An 18,614-nucleotide genomic window follows, 5' to 3' on the forward strand; every position below is an offset into this window, starting at 1 on the left:
GGGGGGGGGGAGTGGGGGGGGAGTGGGGGGGGGTGCGGGGGGGGTGCGGGGGGGGTGCGGGGGGGGAGTGAGTGGGGTGGGGGGAGTGTGGGGGGAAGGGGCAGGTGGGCGAATGGGGAGGGTGGGGGCGGGTGGGGGGGGAGGGTGGGGGCGGGTGGGGGGGGAGTGCATGGAGTGGGTGGGGGGGGAGTGCGGGGGGAGTGGAAGGGGGGGGTGCTGGATTGGTGGTGGGGTGTGCGTGGGGGGGGGATGCGACCGGAAGTCGAGGGGGGTGTACCGGAAGTGGTGGCGGAGGCTCCACCCACGAGGCCGCACGCGTTGAGAGTGGACGCCGCCCGCCGCTGTGGTGGCTCCTAGAGACGTCCGCCGACGCGTTGCAACCCCCCCACCTCCTCCTCCTCACCTCCTCCTCACCCTCACCTCCTCGTTCACTCTGAACCACAGCAGCCGCGTGGACGGAGCCCTCACCCGCGTCTACTGCTGCTGCTGGTGGTGCTGGGTGGTGGTGCTGGGTGGTGGTGGTGCTGGGTGGCAGTGGTGGTGGTGGTTCGTTCCGCGGTGGTGGGAGGCGCTGGGTGCATTCTGGTGGTTGCGGAGCGCCTCGGTTGGGACCGGGTGATGGTCGCGTTGGGCCTTGCTCGGGCGAGGTTGGCCGCGTGAGAAGAGGTGGGGGAGAGAGGTGGACGAGGTAGGGGAGCGAGCGTGGGTGGTGGGGGGGGTGAGACGGCGAAGCGACGTTGGGTGTGAAACGGTGGAAGAGACACGGGGGCGAGGGGATAGGGGGCGAGGGGATAGGGGGAGACAGGAGGGTGGAGGGGGCTAGGGGGTGAGACAGGGGTAGGGAGGAGCGGGGTGGTGGTGGGGGGCACCTGAGATAGACGGGGAGTGAGAGGGGGGAGTGAGTAAGGGGGGCAAGGAGGGGAAAGTTCGGGTGGGTGAGGGGGGACAGGTCGAGGGGGTGAGCGAAGAGAGAGACACACGAGGAGGAGGAGGGGGGGGTGGACACTTGGTGAGGCAGGGGGTGAGTCGTTGCGAGCCGCATTGATCGCGAGAGGGAGACGCGAGGCGCTGGGGGCTGACAGTGGTGGGGGGGGAGCAGGAGGCTCGGGGAGTCGCAGCGGTAGTGGGGGAGCGCACGGCACCCCGCGGGGCCCCATCGCCCGGGGTCACCGCCCCATGGACCCCCCGCCTCCTCCGCGGGGCCTCTGCCCCGTACCGGCCGAACGCCGCGGTCCGCCCGGCAGGGCCCACCCCGCGGGGGGCCACCAGACCACGACCACAGCGGCCACAGCGGCCGCACCGCCCCCTCCTCCTCCGCCCGGCATCGGCACCGAACCGGCCTCGGCTCGACTGGCGGCGCCGGGGGGAGGAGGAGGAGGCGGCGGCGGCCGAGGCGTTCCGACCGGCGGCCTCGGGCACGCGTCGACCGGGGTGGAGGTAGAGGCGCGGATGTGCCGAGCGAGCGGCTTCGCGTGCGAGGGCCACCAGTGCTACAAGGAGAAGAAATTCCGCGAGGCCATCGGCAAGTACCATCGCGCGCTGCTGCAGCTCAAGGAGGTGGGGGCCGACGGTGACGGTGCGGGAGTGGTGGGACACGGTGGCGGTGGTGGCGGTGCCGGGAAGCTGAGTGGAGAGCAGAGGTCGCGAGTGGAGGCGATTGAGATCGACTGCTACATCAGCCTGGCTGGTAACTTCTCGCTCTGTGGGGGTGTCGGGTGTGGGTGGGAGGCTGTGGTGGTGGTGGCTCAGTTGTGGGGAGTGATATTCTTAGGGTTTTTCGGTAAAGTCACGTAGGTGAAAACATTTAAATTAATAAAAGTAAAATAAAAAATAAAATAATAATCACGACGTTTCGGAGGCAACACAAGCTTCCACGACGTTTCGGAGGCAACACAAGCTTCCACCTGAAGACAGAAGCTTGTGTTGCCTCCGAAACGTCGTGATTTTTATTTTATTTTACTTTTATTAATTTTAATTTTTTCACCTACGTGACTTTACCGAAAAAACCTAAGAATATGAATCCTTGCAGTCACGAAAGCTTAAAAATCTAGAATTGTGGGGAGTGGTGGTGCAGCGGTTAGCGCGGTGCTGCGCTATCAACCCCGGAGACCCGGGTTCGATTCCCGCTCGTGGCCATCACCGGTGATGATTTTCTGAATCTCGTCCTGGGCCTCCCCCCTAGGTCAACTCGGCCTCAAATGAGTACCCTGGTGCGAGACAAAGGCGGCCGGGCGTGGTGCCGGTCACCCACATCCCCCTCGTGTGCCACAGTGCCGGTAGCCTTCATAGGTGGTGCCGCTACTCGCTCACAGCGCTTGCCCCGACAGCCTGTGACAGCAGGCGACACGGGGGTAGGGGTGGTCTCGGGCACAAGTTCGTCTCAGTCCGTCAACCCACGGGCTCCTGCTGGGTCTGTTCCGTGACCTCTTGCCAGCAGCGAGCCATCGTAGGCCTCACGTGGCCGCAAATGTGCACCTGGCCTGGCACGAGCGCCGTGGCGAGGTCACCGCCGCTGAATGTTGAACGGGGTTTTTGTTGCTGTGGTTGTTGTTGCTGCTGTCGGGGATATCTTGCGTACTTGACGAACTAAACTGTTGTTTAAATTAGAGTCGGGCATTCCAAGCAGCAGCAGTAGCGCAACAAACGCTGAGGTTGAACAGCAGCAACAACAACAACATCACTCATGGATGGATTCTGTTACGGGTGGTCTCAGTCTTGTCCTCGCAAGCCCCGTATTTCAGAATCAGAATCTGTGATGTGATTCCTTGGCAAAAGGTTTCCATTTGGTGTTTGAGCATCTTGACCCATCCTGTTTTTTTGCCAGAAAGGGTAAAACCCGGCATTATTTTTTGATAATCAGAATATTTCTTTATGCTGGCGGAATCCGAAGAGCTATAAAGCTCTTTTTCACAGATGTCCGGTAGGGGCACGTGGTAAGAACGTTACACCAACAAACAGTACACAAAACACGACGGTAGTGCAAAGTACTAGATAAACAAATCACCCAAACACAAACAAATACAACACTACACCATCCCCATCCTACCCAGGCAAATCCCACTGAGGTATTGGATTCGCACGACCTGAAGCTGGCAAATGCAGTCATCGTCCCATTCTGCGCTGGGTTGGGTCTCCCAACGTCAGCAGTTCACCTGCTGTGTTTGTCTCACCTGATGACGATTACTTGTGTTGCGATCGAAATGTCGTGATCTATTTATTTTCTATGTACGTGACTTTACCGAAAGTCACGAAAGCTTAAATTCAAGATTGGGTCTCCCAAGTTAAGGGACATTTGTCTTAAAATAAAATTGGCCTATTTCCTTGTTTAATATGGTAATGCCGTAATGGCAACACGGCTTGACACGACTGGGTGGTTCATACTGGACGATCTTCACCACAGTCGTATTCACTCCCCCCACCCTCCCCACATCACGGATGGAGTGATAATGCACAAGGCCAAGTGATATGCAGTCCCTGCAGATGCGGGGCGAGAATTGCGGTCTTGGACACTACCGTCCCCTTGGTTCATAACCCAGAACCCTAATCCTATACCCTAAACCCTGATCCTGATCCCCAACCCTAAACGCTTATCGTAAACCAGTGTTCTTTATCGGAAGGCCTTGTGGGCTACTGGCGGCCCTCTGGTGTTCTTTAGTGTGGCCTCTGATGTGCGGCCGCCCCCGACAAAACACAAATGGTGAGAACACCATCATCATCATCGTGCTGCTGTCAAACGATTTAAAATGTGTGGCGGCCCTCTCACTGGTGATGTCTCATCGGCAAACGTGGCGCCCCTCTGAAAATACCCTAAACCATAAACCCCAAATCCATAACCCTCCACCATAATCCTAAACCCTTAACCCATAATCCACGTAATCCATATCTTCGTTACTATAAACCCTTAACTTTAACCCAAACCCGCATGTCACCAAACCCTAATCTTCTCCCATCCCCAGACCGTAAACTCTTACCGTGACCCCCTTAGCTCGACACAAAATCTCAAGGAGCGGATTCGCGTCTTGTCGCCGGCGCTGACAGCCAAGGGGAATTCTGTGATTCGACACGCCTGCATTGTTATTTTTACCCCCTTCAAATTTGACTGAAAATTGCCACCGCGGCGTTGGGGATGCCAATGATGTCCAATTGCGTTGCTTCCTCTTTTGCCTCTTGTTTGCTTTTTTCGTTACACGTTTCCTTTTGCCGTACTTGCTTTTATCCCAGATCTCCCCTATAGCAAGGGGCCGTGATATTATTATTATTATTTGTCATCATGATTACTACACTTGCATACCCGGGAAAGCCTCGCTGAGTCTCAATACATTTTCGAGGGAGGGTCCTGCCAAGTAGTTTTTGCGCTAGGCAAAGGGGGCGGTGATGTTGTGCGTGATCCCAACTGAGTAACCTGCAAGCAATTCTGCAGCACTGGGATATTTTAGCAAGTACCAGTTACACTGTATCTGTTTGTATATATATGTATAGCTCTGGGAGGAAACCGCTGGGTCCCGGAGAAAAACCATGGAGACACAACAGGGGAGAGAACGTCTGGTATACAGGAGGTCGTGGGTTTGATCCCGACCCTGACGCCTGCTGTATATGTGGAGTTTGCATCTCTATATCATCATCATCACGGTGGCTAGGAGATGTTAACTACCTCGCCTGGTATACAGGAGGTCGTGGGTTCGATCCCGACCCCGACACCTACTGTATATTTGGAGTTTGCGTCTTTCTCTCCCCGTAGTCGCGTTGATATTTTTCCGGGTCCTCCGGTTTTTTCCCCTCCACATGACGCGTTGAAGAGTATTTGGCTGCTAGAGATTTCCACGTGATGATGAGCTGTCGTTTGTGATGGCCAGATCGCTTCTACAAAAAGAGCTACACAACTCAGTAGGGCTTTACCTGCTAAAATACAACGTAGTTTTATAGTTTAAACGCCACAAATCGAAGGCACCCGAGTTGCAAATCGAGAAGCAATACAAACGAGACAGATAAAAACGAGACGAAAAAAACAACGATGATTGCGCTAAGTTGCAACCCTCGAATTGAGACAATCGATGGGATTGGTGATGAGAATCGATGGGCGCTGCGCGGGCGGTGTGTGTGCGAGCGCGCGAGTGATGATGGCGGTGGGAGACTTATTGAGTGGAGGTAAGGATGGTGTCTGTGTGATTGCTGCTGATGGGCGGCGTGGATAATGATGATGAGCTGGTGCTCTGCTGAGCGCTAGTTGCAGAGGCGGTGCGGTGAATGGTGGTGGTGTGGTGGTGGTGAGTGGTGGTACGAGCGGTGGCACACCTGGTGAGTTTTATTTCATTGCCTTGGCCCAAAATTTGGTGGCGAGTGAGTTCAGCCATAAACGACTTCTGGTGCCGTGCGTGAACGTCCCCACTGGGGAGACAAAGGCGGCCGGGCATGGTGCCGACCTTCATCGGTGATTGCTGACAGCATTTGCCCCAACAGTCTGTTAAGGCTGTACTAGGGGACCTTTGTCTCCGATTGTCTTTGTGTGAGCCTGTGCTGTGCGTGTGTGACTCCCTGTGTGCGTGTGTGCATGTGTGCGAGTCTACGTGCCAGTATCTCGCTTGAGCGTCAACGTGTGTGTTTGTGTGCGTGCCTTTGTGTACGCGTGCTTATCTCTGCGTGCACGCGTATCTGTACGTGCACGCGCGTGTGTGCATGTCTTTGCTTGTGCGTGTCTGTGCACGTTCGCGTGCGTCTGCGGGCCGCTGAGTGGCTGTGGGTTGATTTACACGTGGGTCCCTGGGTGTGTGTGATGATGATGCCTTGTGGGGTTTCTGTTCCGTGAAATCGTGGAAAAGTGGAATAGCGGAATGGTGGAATAGCGGAACGGTGGATTCGCAGCGGAACGGTGGAACCGTTGAACTGTGCAGCAGTGGACTGGCATGCGCGTGATCTCAGAATGAGCCGGTGGGGGGGGTGGGGACCTTGTGCGGTGGCTCTGAGTGAACGCTCAGGTGGCTTCGCCGCTTTATTTAGCATCAGGTGAGGAGCCCGTGGGGGGTGAATGGGGCCGTACCTCTCCTGCGAGGGAGCCCGTTGAATGCAACGCAGCCTTTTAATTTACACACAAAGAAAAGCGTCTCGATGCAAGCCTGTGTCCCAAGCACCTCTGTTGAGCCCGGAGAGATGTGAGAGTTCTGGGGTACGATGCTGAGAGAAGAACGTTGCCAGTCATAGACGCAAGGAGTGGTGGGGGATTGTCTTTAACATTGACTTGAAAGTGGAGGGTTGAGTTTGTGCGTGCATGTACATTGACCACGGGGAGGGTCAGTGTTGCACTTGCTGCGCTGCGCTACGAACCCGGTGTCCCGAGTTCGATCCCCGCTTTACGAATATTTGAACCGGTCACGGGCCTCCCCTAGGTTGACTCGGCCTCAAATGAGTTCCTGGCACGGAGTAAACATCGCGACTGGGGAGACAAAGGCGGCCGGGCGTGGTGCTGGCCACCCACCCCCTTGTCTGCCGTGCCGGCCTTCATAGGTGCTGCTCGCTTACAGCACCTTGCCCCAACAGTCTGCTAAGGCTACGCGGGGGATCTTTGGCTTTGTCTTGCTATGTTCAGGTGGCGCATCTCTGCCGCTCATCTCGGTCATTGAAGCCGTCACGACCCGGGGGCTGGTCCCGTCACTTCCTGGCAGTGGCGAGCCTTCGGCACTTCACGGCGATTGCCTCCAAGTGCACCTGGCCTGGCACACGCGCCGTGGTGACGTCACCGCCACGTGTTGTTGAACGGCGGCCGTTGTTGTTGACGCTGCCTCTGCTGCTGCTGCTGCTGTTGTTGTTGTTGTTTCACGAAGGAGCAGTGGGAGTGCTCGGCGCATTGCGCTGTGAACCCAGTGAGCTGAGTTGATGAAGAGCTGAACTAGTTCTGGGCCTCCCCTAGGTTGACTCGGCCTTAAATGCATACTCTGTGTGGGGTTTAATGCCTCGAGTTGCCTGGCTGCCGGCTAGTTGGGCTCCAGTAACTCTGTTTGTTACCACTGGAGCCAGCTGGGTAACTGGCTACACGGGGATTTCCCGTGGAACGATTTGGGACGTTGAATTTAATTAAAACGGCGGCAGATACTCGGAAGGTGAGACAATAGAACCATGAACGTAACAATGGGTAGATACACGATGAGACATCTCCTTTACCAGTGGCAAAATATAGTGATAGGTTTTTACCCTTTCAACTGGTACAAAAACTGACACCTTTATACAAGGCATCATGTTTGCAATAACCACAACACAAGCTGTCAAAATGCAAACAAAAAGAAACAACTCTGATGATGATAATGATATGCACTGTCCTTGCAGTTGATTGGTCCACACCCGAGACAGCTTTTCTTAGAGCCTAGTCTCCATTGGTGTTGGACCAGATGACGCGTACAACTCAAAGACAGCGCACTATCAGAGTATTGAGAGCTCGGGGTAAGCATTTACACTATGAGATCTCCTTTACCAGTGGCAAAATATAGTAGTAGGTTTTTACCCTTTCAACTGGTACAAAAACTGACACCTTGACTGCTTGTCTTGTGGTTATTGCAAACATGATGCCTTGTATAAAGGTGTCAGTTTTTGTACCAGTTGAAAGTGTAAAAACCTATCACTAATGGGTAGATGGTGACTCAACATCTGGGCACGATGAATACCTACAGAAGGCTGAGCACAGTTCGTGTAATACGGCTCCAACGTTTCAGTTCTTGCTCCACTCAATGTAATTCTTTCACCGGAAAATGCTTTCAATCCTTAGACAATGTAAATGCACGCCATTTTTAGAAATTTTGACTTCGTAAATGAAAGCGGATTACTTTTATTGAGCACCGGGAGGATTGTGAGAGGCGAATGAACGTGGAACGCCGCGTCTTAGTTTGCGTTGCAGAGCAACAAAGGGCCCTCTATGCGTGAAGTGAATCGTAATCCGAGTTTATCGTAATAATAATCAACAAACCTCTGTCGCGCGCTAACATGCAAAGCCATTGCAAGGCCACGGAACGTGCAACGAACACGTTCAATGCCACTCGCGAGTCCATTGAGTGGGGAAGAGATGTGTGTGGAGTCACCCGTGGCTATTGCGGAGGTGGGCTTTTGGGTGAGCGAGTTTTTGAATGTGCGGAAAGTCCCTATCGCATGTTCACGCGTTCACGCGTTTTGCTATAGCGTCTTCTTCGTTCTTTCGGTAAAGTCACGTAGAAGGGAAATAAAAAAAAAATAGAAACATAATAAAATACAATTCTCACGACGTTTCGGCCACAACGCAAGCAGCCGTCCTCAGGTGAAGAACAGGTCTGTCGGAAAGACAGCGTCTGAATGAGCACCACCATGCTTGGCAGCGTATATTTAAGCTGGGTTAGGGGAGGAAGGGCGCCTTGACAAAGGCATTTGCATATCAACAGATGAATTTAGCATATTTATGGAAAATGCAGATATGGGATTAGTCACTACTTGTGGAATGCGTAGGAGGTGCTATAGCGTGTTTATTCCATTCAGGAACGCGCCATTATAACGGGGGGCGTGCGCCGTTATAACGCCATTTCTGAACGGCCGACGACGAACTACTTTCTTGAGCCGCGCGTGTGAGCGGTGCGACGATACGGCAACGCGGTAACGATAACGCCGACGCGACGGCGCACCCCCAGCCGCTTGTGCCGCCATCTCCCCGACTTTCCCGTCGCATCGAGAGCCTGCGATGTCAGCGGTCACGCGTGCGTGAGGCTGCGCGGCCGGCCCCGCTATCGACCGCGGGAGGGAATGGCGCGTCAAGTGGGAAAGTATCACCGCGGCAGCCACGTCCGTGCGAGTCGCTTCGACACCGGGGCCGCCCCCCCCCCCTCCACCTTCTCCGTCCACGCGGCGCGGCAAATCGGTCGCTGCGCCGTGAAGTCGATTGGCGGAGGGTCACGTGTGGTGGGGTCCGGTTACGAACCCTCGGAGAGAGTGAGAGAAATGCCCGGACTCGGGGCTCTATAATCTATAAAGTATTTTTTTATTTTTATTTTTCCAGGTAAGTGCCCACTTAGCTGTGTAAAAGCTTTCTTTCAGAAGCGACCTGACCGTCACAAATGATAGCTCAACGAACCCAGGGTCTCGGCGGCTGTGACTCAGTGTCTCTGACAAGGCCATTGTGAACCCTGAGAGAGAGAGACACCCAGACCTCGAACCCGGGGTCTCAGCGCTTCTAAACTATTTATTTTACGAGGTATGGCCCAATGAGCTCTGTAACTCTTTTTCAGAAGCAACGAAGCTTCGTCTTATTATCACGTGGAAATTTATCGCAGCCAAATGCTCTGAACGCACGTTGGGAGGGAAAAACCAGAGGATCCCGGCGAAAGAGCCACACCACCACGGCAAGAGAGAGAGACACGCAAACTCCAAATATACAGCAGCAGGCGTCGTCATGGTCTGGATCGAAGCCACGACCTCCTGTATACCAGGCGAGAGAGTTAACATCTAGCTACCGTGATGATGATAATGAGATAGAGACACGCAAACTCCAAATATACAGCAGCAGGCGTCGTCAGGGTCTGGATAGAACCCACGACCTCCTGTACACCAGGCGAGGTAGTTAACATCTCCTAGCCACCCTGATGATGATGAGAGAGAGAGAAACACGCAAACTCCAAATATACAGCAGCAGGCGTCGTCAGGGTCTGGATAGAACCCACGACCTCCTGTACACCAGGCGAAGTAGTTCACATCTCCTAACCACCGTGGCACTTCTGGCTCGGTGTCTCTGTCGTGGCCATTATGGTACCCTCTGATCAGCCTCTACCGCCTCTTTGTTGACAAATTCGAAGTGCAGTCCTTGACCCAAGATTTAAGACTCCCCCTCCCCGCTCGCCCACTCGCTCGCTCGAGCAAAAAATAATGCAGCGGCGATAATTAAGGGGAGAGCTGGGGGATTTGAATTGAAATGAATTGGATGAGGATGATGGTGCGTGTAGATCAGATTGGGATTGGGTTAATTGGACTGGATGAATCGTGCTCGTTGGCAGATCGGTTAAGCCGAGTGCAGCGCAGTGCTGTGAGTGGCTCATCCCACTGATAAGCCCATTGTGGCTGAGTGCAGGCTTTCGCACGCGTGTTAGTGTGTGTGCGCGTGTTAGTGTGTGTGCGCACGTGTTAGTGTGCGCGTGTTAGTGTGTGTGTGCGCTAGTGTGCTTGTGCGCGTGTTCGTGGCAGATAGGTTAGTGTGTGTGTGTGTGCGCACGTGTTAGTGTGTGCGCATGTTTAGTGTGCCCGTGTTAGTGTGTGTGTGCGCGTGCGTGTGCGCGCGTGTGTTGGCGTATGCGTGTGTCAGCGCGTGTCGTGAGCTTGCGTGTGTGGGGAGCGGTCGTGTGGCGGGTGAGCGCGCTTGCGCTTCGGAACCACGGCGGTCCGAGTTCGATTCCCGCTCACGATCAATAACAGTGGTGCATATTTGAATCGGTCTGGGGCCTCCCCTAGGCCTTCAACGAATGAGTACCTGGTGCGGTGTGTAAACATCGGCACAGGGGAGACAAAGTCGGCCGGGCGGGGTGCTGGCCACCCGCCCGCTTTATCACCGAACCTTCCTCCGTAGGTGCTCGCTAACAGCACAAGAGCTTGTTAAAGGCTGCACGGGGCATCTTTGTCTTCTTGTATGAGCGTGGGTGCGTGCCGTGTGTGTACGGAGAGCGAGCGTACGTGCGAGTTTGTCAGTGCGTCTGAGCCTATGTGCGCGTGGGTGTACGAGCGTGTGAGCATGTTTGAGTTTGCGTGGGTCCGTCCATGGGCGTGTGTGCTAGAGCGTGTGTGCGCATGCACATAGCCTGGCACAAGCGCCGTGGTGACGTCACCGCCACTTAGTGGCGAATGGCGGTTGTTCTTGTTGCGCATGCATGTATGAGCATGTCTGTTTGCATGAGTGTGTGATGGGAGCGGTGGGTGTAGCGGTTAGCGCTACGCCGCGCTACGAACCCGGCGACCCGAGTTCGATTCCCGCTCACGGCCGACACCGGTGACAATTATTGGAACCGGTCATGGGCCTCCCCTAGGTCGACTCGGCCTCAAATGAGTACCTCTGCGGTGTGTAAACATCGCCACTGGGGAGACGAAGGCGGCCGGACGTGGTGCTGGCCACCCACCCCCTCGTGTGCCGTGCCGGCCTTCATAGGTGCTCGCTTACAGCACTTGCCCCAGCTGTCTGTTCAGGCTATCTGGCGGATCTTTGTTTTTTCTGTGTGAGCTTGTGTGAGTGAATGTGACTGCGTGGGCATGAATGCGTGTGTTTGCGTGAGTGTGTACGAGCAAGCGTGTGCGTAAGTAAATGTGTGTGGGTGAATTTGTGCGTGGAGCTTGTGTGCGTAAGGGAATTCGTTAGAATGTGCATTATCGTGTGCGCGCGCGTGTGTGTATGTGTGACTGTGTGTCTGCATGCTTGGATATATGCGTGAGTGAGTGTGTGAGCGTGTGTGCCTGAGCTTCTGTACGATTGTGGGCATGTGTATGAGCTTGTGTGCGTTTGTGTGTGTGCCTTAAATGTGTGTGTGTGTGTGTGTGCGCGCGTGCATGTGCATGAGCGTGTGTGTGTATGTGTGCGCCTGATCCTCTGTGTGGCTGTGCGCGCGTCAGATCTGCCTGCGTGTGCGCACGAGCGGGCGTGTGTACGTGCGCGAGTACGATTGAGCAACTCGCACACGAGCGTGCGTTCGTAAGGGACGTGCGCTTGCGCGCGCGTATAATCGACGCTTGTGCATCCGTGCGTGAACGTACGTGTCGCACGGGGGTGCGTCGCGACTGTACGCGTGGCGCGTTTCCGCAAACGGGCGAGCGGTGGTCGCCGTCGCTTCGCGTGCCGCCCTGCAGGCCCTGCAGGCCCAGCGAGCGACAGGTCCCATTGCCGGCCCACGCACCGAGGAGCCAGTGGGCGCCTCTTCTCCGAGCCCATCCCGGTGCTCTCCCCCCAGGTTGCCTCGGCCTTTAACGAGTACGCGGTGGGGCGTACAGACGTCGGCGCTGGGCAGAGGTCGCAAACGGGTTTTGATTCCTTACCCGTACCCGGCCGCACCAGGGTCGCAAACGGGTACCCGTACCCGTACCCGGCCGGGTATCGGGTAGGGTACCGGTATCGGGTAGGGTATGGGTATCGGGTACCCGATTGCGACCTCTGGCGCTGGAGAGGCGAGGCCGGCCGGCCACGTCGCTCCCCAGGGTGCACCGTGCCTGCCTTCACAGATGCTCGCTCACGGCACGTGGCCCAGTAGCTACACGGGGGTGGTGGTGGGGGTGGTGGGGGGCTTTGTCTTCGCTCGTGTGAGGTCGTGTAATGGGTGGGCGCACGTGTGCGTTTTGCTTGTGCGAGTGTGCGTTTCTTGTGCGTGATCGTGTCTCTGTGCATGTGTGTTCGTGGCCGTGTACATTCTTGTCGTGCGAGTGCCGTGCTGTATATATGCAGCAGATGGAACCATCTGCTCGGTGAGGACGGCAGTCAACACAGACACACACGCTGATACACACAACAACAACAAATGCCGCCGTTCGCCACGAGGTGACAGTAATGTCACCACAGCGCTTGTGCCAGGCCAGGTGCACTCTGAAGCCACATGAACTGTGGGAGGCTCGCTGTCAGACCCAGGTGCCATGTGTTGACTTAATGGGCCCCCCACTGTGCCAACTTGCTGCCTTTTATTCACCCGGCGCTACGCTCGTTGTTGTGAGCGTCGTTCCATTGCCCTCCGCTGTTGCTGCAAGCCTCCTCCACAGAGGCCGATCTTGACACCGCCGGTACCGGTCATCGGCAAGTCCACGCAGATCCACATCCTCCCGTACCGCATCAGTCCAGCTCTTCTCTTGCTTCCTCTATCCGGCCAAACAGAAGTTGCTTGGGGGCATGCGGTGGCTGGGCAAGCGGTGGCTGGGCATGCGGTGGCTGGGCATGCGGTGGCTGGGCATGCGGTGGCTGGGCATGCGGTGGCTGGGCATGCGGTGGCTGGGCATGCGGTGGCTGGGCATGCGGGCTACACGACCCAGCCAACGCAGCCTCGTCTGCCGGAGGAGCTCACCGATGCGACTGCGTCCAGCTCTTTCAGGGATCTGTGAGCTCCTCACACAATCCAGCCTGGTTAAACCCAGGATGGATCGTAGGCAGGGCCAGCCTGAATGTTTCAAATCGGTGTGGAGATGTTCCTTTTAAGAAGATCTCCGTTTCACAAGCATAGATAAGGGATACATAACCCCCGTATAGCCTTCACAGACTGTCGGGGCAAGTGTTGTTAGCGAGCAGCACCTATGAAGGCCAGCACGGTACACGGGGGGGAGGGGGGGTGGGTTGCCAGCACCACGCCCAGGTACTCATTTGAGGCTGAGTCGACTTAGGGGAGGCCAAGGGCCAGTTCAGATAATCGTCAACCGGCGTTGCCCGCGAGCGGAAATCGATCCCGGGTCGCCGGGTTCATGGCGCAGCGTAGCGCTAACCGCTACACTCCCGCTCGACACACACACACGTGCGCACTCACACACACACACGTGTGCACACGCGCTCATCACTTCGGCATTCCTCCGCTTCTCTCTCTCTCTCCCTTTTCCATTTTAGTTTGCGCTGTGGAGCTGCGGCGCGGCTCTCGGCCGCCCTAGGGCACGGCGCATTTGTTCTCGCGCGGCATCAAATATGAATGACGTCCATTAGGGGGAGCGTGCGTCTGTGCGCGCGGCCAGCGCCGAGTGTCCGTGCGCGTGTGTCCGTGTGTGCTTGCGGTACGCGCGTGTGTCGGTGCGTGCTTGCGGTACGCGCGTCCGTGCGTGTAGTGTAGAGGTTAGCGCTACGCTGCGCTATGAACCCTGCGAACCAGAGTTCAATTCCCGCTCACGGCCAACACCAATGAGGAATATTTGAACCGGTCCTGGGCCTCCACTAGGTCGACTCGGCCTAAAATGATACCTGGTGCGGTGTGTAAACATCGCAACTCGGGACACAAAGGCGCTCGGGCGTGGTGCTAGCCACCCCCCCCCCCCTCGTGTACCGTAACGGCCTTCATAGGTGCTGCTCGCAAACAGCACTTGCCCCAACAGTCAATTAAGGCTACACGGGGGATCTTTGTCTTGATTGTGTGGGCGCGTGTGTGGGCAGTGGTGCTGCAGCGGTTAACGCGCCACGCTACGAACCCGGCAAACAGTGGTTCGGCAGCACTGCACCCCCAATGCCACTTGTACCACCACCACTTGTACCACCACTACCATATCACTCGTATTGAAAACTCATTTCTTTTGAACTGCTTTTGGTGTCTAGTTTGGTGTCCTTCCTCCGGCACCTCCCATTAGCACGGTTGGCGAAGTTCATTCAAACCCGGCGACCCGAGTTCTATTCCCGCACACGGCCAACAACGGGTGACGATTAACTGCGCCGATCCTGGGCCTCCGCAAGGTCGACTCGGCATCAAGCGAGTGCCTGGTGCCGTGTGTGAACGTCAGCGCTGTGTAGAGCAGCACGGTGCAACGAGTGGGCGGCGCCAACCACCCACCGCCCCGTGCAGCGCGATGGCTTTAATTTGGCGCTCGCTAACGGCACTTGCCCTAACAGTCTGTTAAAGGCTATGTGGGTGATCTTTGTGCGTGTGTGTGTGTGTGTGGTGCCGCGCGACACGAGGAATCGTGTCCGTATCAAGAGCAGCAGCGTTGGCACCGCAGCCGGGAGCCGCACTCGGCAGCCGTGAGGGGCGGCTCGGAGCTGGGTTGAACCTTGGGGTGTCGGTGGGTGGAGAGTGGGTGAGGGAGGAAGGGATTAGGAGGGAATGAAGGAGGGAGGGAGGCGAGGGAGGTGTGGCAGGAAAGGGAGATAATTTTACGGAGGGTCACACATCAACGTTGGACCGCGATTGATGTTTGCTGCACAATCTTCATCCAGGCGAAAGAAGAATAAGAGGAAGGAGAGCGTGGAGGAGACGGGGGTTAGGTGGGAGATAATAGGAGGATGGAGGCTGGGAATGAGTGAAGGAAGGAAAGCGTGGAGGAGACGGGGGTTAGGTGGGAGATAATAGGAGGATGGAGGCTGGGAATGAGTGAAGGAAGGAAAGCGTGGAGGAGACGGGGGTTAGGTGGGAGATAATAGGAGGGTGGAGGCTGGGAATGAGTGAAGGAAGGAAAGCGTGGAGGAGACGGGGGTTAGGTGGGAGATAATAGGAGGGTGGAGGCTGGGAATGAGTGAAGGAAGGAAAGCGTGGAGGAGACGGGGGTTAGGTGGGAGATAATAGGAGGGTGGAGGCTGGGAATGAGTGAAGGAAGGAAAGCGTGGAGGAGACGGGGGCTAGTTGGGAGATAATAGAAGGATGGAGGCTGGGAATGAGTGAAGGAAGGACAGCGTGGAGGAGGCAGGGAATGAGTGAAGGAAGGAGAGCGTGGAGGAGACGGGGGTTAGGTGGGAGATAATAGGAGGATGGAGGCTGGGAATGAGTGAAGGAAGGAAAGCGTGGAGGAGACGGGGGCTAGTTGGGAGATAATAGGAGGATGGAGGCTGGGAATGAGTGAAGGAAGGACAGCGTGGAGGAGGCAGGGAATGAGTGAAGGAAGGAGAGCGTGGAGGAAGCAGCTGTGGCGGCGGGGAGTGGTTTCGGCTCAAGCGGACGCGTCGCCTCTCCGCGTGACACCAGCGGAGGTCTCGCGCCTCCCGCTTTTGACGCGCGACGCCGCTCTCCTTCCAGCGGCGCCCGGCACAGTCGTGTCGAGCCCGCCGACAGCGCGGAAGAGTGTGAGATGCATCCTTTGGACATTTCGCGTTGTTATTTTTGGGATGCTGCCGCAGACTGCATCGTCCCTCGCCATCACGCTGCCGAGACTGGTGTGACGCGCCCTGCAGTGCGGCGTGAGCGGTGCGGCCTCGGCAAACCGCGGCTTGGAGGTGTTAACTACCTCGCCCGGTATGCAGGAGGTCGTCGTGGGTTCGAGCCCGACCCTGACACCAGAGGTCGCAAACGGGTTTTGATTCCTTACCCGTACCTGGCTGCACCAGGGTCGCAAATGGGTACCTGTACCCGTACCCGTACCCGGCCGGGTACGGGTACCCGTTCCCTACCCGTACCCTACCCGAAATGAGTGTCAAACGGTGACTTACCAGTGACTCACGGCCTACCCGTACCCGGCCGCACCAGGGTCGCAAACGGGTACCCGTACCCGGCCGGGTACGGGTAGCCGAGTATCGGGTAGGGTACGGGTATCGGGTACCCGATTGCGACCTCTGCCTGACACCTGCTGCTGTATATTTGGAGTTTGCGTGTTTCTCTCTCTCTCCCCGTGATCGCGTGGATCTTTCTCCGGCTCATCCGGTTTTTTTCCCCCTCCACATTTAGAATCGACATCGCGCGTTCAGAGTATGTGGCTACTTCTGGTAAAACACACGAACACGCAACACGGAACGACTGCCCCGCTCGCACGAGACGCACCGATTCACAGCGTTAGTGGTGCACTCCCTAGGCAGGTCGCGTTTGATGGGGGGGAAGTGTGGGTACTCCAACATGTTCCAAGATGAACCACAACACCTCACTGATCTCGTCAGCAAGGAGCATAAACCATCACGTGAACTCCGTCATCCTCGCAGCAGCAGCGGCTTTTGGCTAACCGTTGAAGAAAGGCGGTCACCGCATCACGAGTTTTTTTCTGCGGCCGTCTGGAACCCTCCTCCGATATGAGGAAGCCACTGGGAGCCATGCACTTTTAAATCATTTCGATTGAAAAACTAATTTTTCTAGAACTGCTTTTTGCGTTGAGTTTGTTGTCCTTCCCGCTCACCTCCGATTAGCCACGCTTGGCTACGTATGGCGCGAGGGCTTGCTGATGCATACTTACTGGACGTACATCTGGCCGGCGTGGAGGAGGAGGTCAAAGTACGCACTTAGCAGGGATGGCGAGAGAAAATACATTTGCAGGGCTGTGCTTTGTTTTTACCTTTTTTTAGCACGCGCGTAAGTAGACCCAGCGTCGGTTTGACGGACGTCGCCTGCCATTCTGTCACTCAAATTTAACGATCTCCCTCTCCCCCCCCCCCGCCTTCTCCAAACAGCGTGCCTGCTGCAAGCGGAGCTGGTGAACTACGAGCGTGTGCGCGACTACTGCCTCAAGGTTCTGCAGCGGCAGACGGACAACTTCAAGGCGCTGTACCGCGCCGGCGTGGCCTACTACCACCTGGGGGACTACCCCAACGCGCTCGCCTACCTGCGCGACGCTGGCACGCGACAGCCTCACGGTGGGTAGGTGAGGGTTGGACTCGGAGGCCCGGACTCGGAGGCCCGGACTCAGAGGCCCGGACTCAGAGGCCCGGACTCAGAGGCCCGGACTCAGAGGCCCGGACTCAGAGGCCCGGACTCAGAGGCCCGGACTCAGAGGCCCGGACTCAGAGGCCCGGACTCAGAGGCCCGGACTCAGAGGCCCGGACTCAGAGGCCCGGACTCAGAGGCCCGGACTCAGAGGCCCGGACTCAGAGGCCCGGACTCAGAGGCCCGGACTCAGAGGCCCGGACTCAGAGGCCCGGACTCAGAGGCCCGGACTCAGAGGCCCGGACTCAGAGGCCCGGACTCAGAGGCCCGGACTCAGAGGCCCGGACTCAGAGGCCCGGACTCAGAGGCCCGGACTCAGAGGCCCGGACTCAGAGGCCCGGACTCAGAGGCCCGGACTCAGAGGCCCGGACTCAGAGGCCCGGACTCAGAGGCCCGGACTCAGAGGCCCGGACTCAGAGGCCCGGACTCAGAGGCCCGGACTCAGAGGCCCGGACTCAGAGGCCCGGACTCAGAGGCCCGGACTCAGAGGCCCGGACGTCAGAGGCCCGGACGTCAGAGTCCAAAATGTTTCTTGCATTCAGAGGATTTCTCAAACTTCTGTCACACGACGCTCTTCCCGTCTCCCCTCACCCACCCACCCCACCCTGGCTGCCGACTGCTCGCAGACCTGAACGTGAAGCGCTACATCCAGCTGACGGAGATGCGTCTCAGCCGCGCGCACTACCAGCGCGAGCGCGAGGCCGAGAGGGCGGTCCCTGAGTGAGCCGCCCCCTCCGCCGCGCGGGGGAGCGCCGTCGCCGGGCCTCCACCGAGGGTGAGCCGGTGGGGGGTGGTGGGCGGCGAGGGCTCCGCTGTCGTTACGAACGCTTTCTTGCCGAGGTTCGAAACGTTTCGTGCGTCTGTCCGTCTCATTTTGTCTCTCCATCCGGCTGTGTGTGTGTCTGCGTGTGTGTCTGTGTGTCTGCGTGTGTGTCCGTCTGTGTGTCTGCGTGTGTGTCCGTCTGTGTGTCTGCGTGTGTGTCCGTCTGTGTGTCTGCGTGTGTGTCCGGCTGTGTGTCTGCGTGTGTGTCCGGCTGTGTGTCTGCGTGTGTGTCCGTCTGTGTGTCTGCGTGTGTGTCCCTGCGTGTGTGTCCGGCTGTATGTCTGCGTGTGTGTCCGACTGTGTGTCTGCGTGTGTGTCCGTCTGTGTGTCTGCGTGTGTGTCCGGCTGTGTGTCTGCGTGTGTGTCCGTTTGTATCCGAGCTCTCAATGTCCTGACAGTGGCACTGTCTTTGTGCTGTTCGTCTTTTGGCGTCCTCTGGTCTCGCGCCGTTGGAGACGAGGCTTTAAAGAAAGCTGTCTCTGGTGTGGACCAGTTTGTTTCAAAGACAATGCTTCGTATAATAGCAGAGCATG

The 18,614-nt window shown here is 57.0% G+C and overlaps 2 protein-coding genes across 2 annotated transcripts in view; one reads left to right on the forward strand and one right to left on the reverse strand.

Annotated features, from left to right (window-relative positions):
* Positions 1-18,614, reverse strand: part of LOC144949065 (zinc finger protein DPF3-like) — a 324,698-nt gene that overhangs the window by 130,040 nt on the left and 176,044 nt on the right. The window lies entirely within an intron of this gene.
* LOC144949061 (tetratricopeptide repeat protein 9A-like) overlaps positions 980-18,614 on the forward strand; it is a 29,281-nt gene continuing 11,646 nt past the window's right edge. Inside the window, exons 1-3 of the mRNA XM_078878872.1 lie at positions 980-1,687; positions 17,006-17,188; positions 17,885-18,033. Coding sequence (XP_078734998.1) covers positions 1,177-1,687; positions 17,006-17,188; positions 17,885-17,982 — 792 coding nt within the window. The 5' untranslated portion in view covers positions 980-1,176 and the 3' untranslated portion in view covers positions 17,983-18,033. The remainder of the gene's footprint in view (positions 1,688-17,005; positions 17,189-17,884; positions 18,034-18,614) is intronic.

Source organism: Lampetra fluviatilis, chromosome 52 (assembly GCF_964198595.1).
Source record: "Lampetra fluviatilis chromosome 52, kcLamFluv1.1, whole genome shotgun sequence".
Lineage (NCBI taxonomy): Eukaryota > Metazoa > Chordata > Hyperoartia > Petromyzontiformes > Petromyzontidae > Lampetra > Lampetra fluviatilis.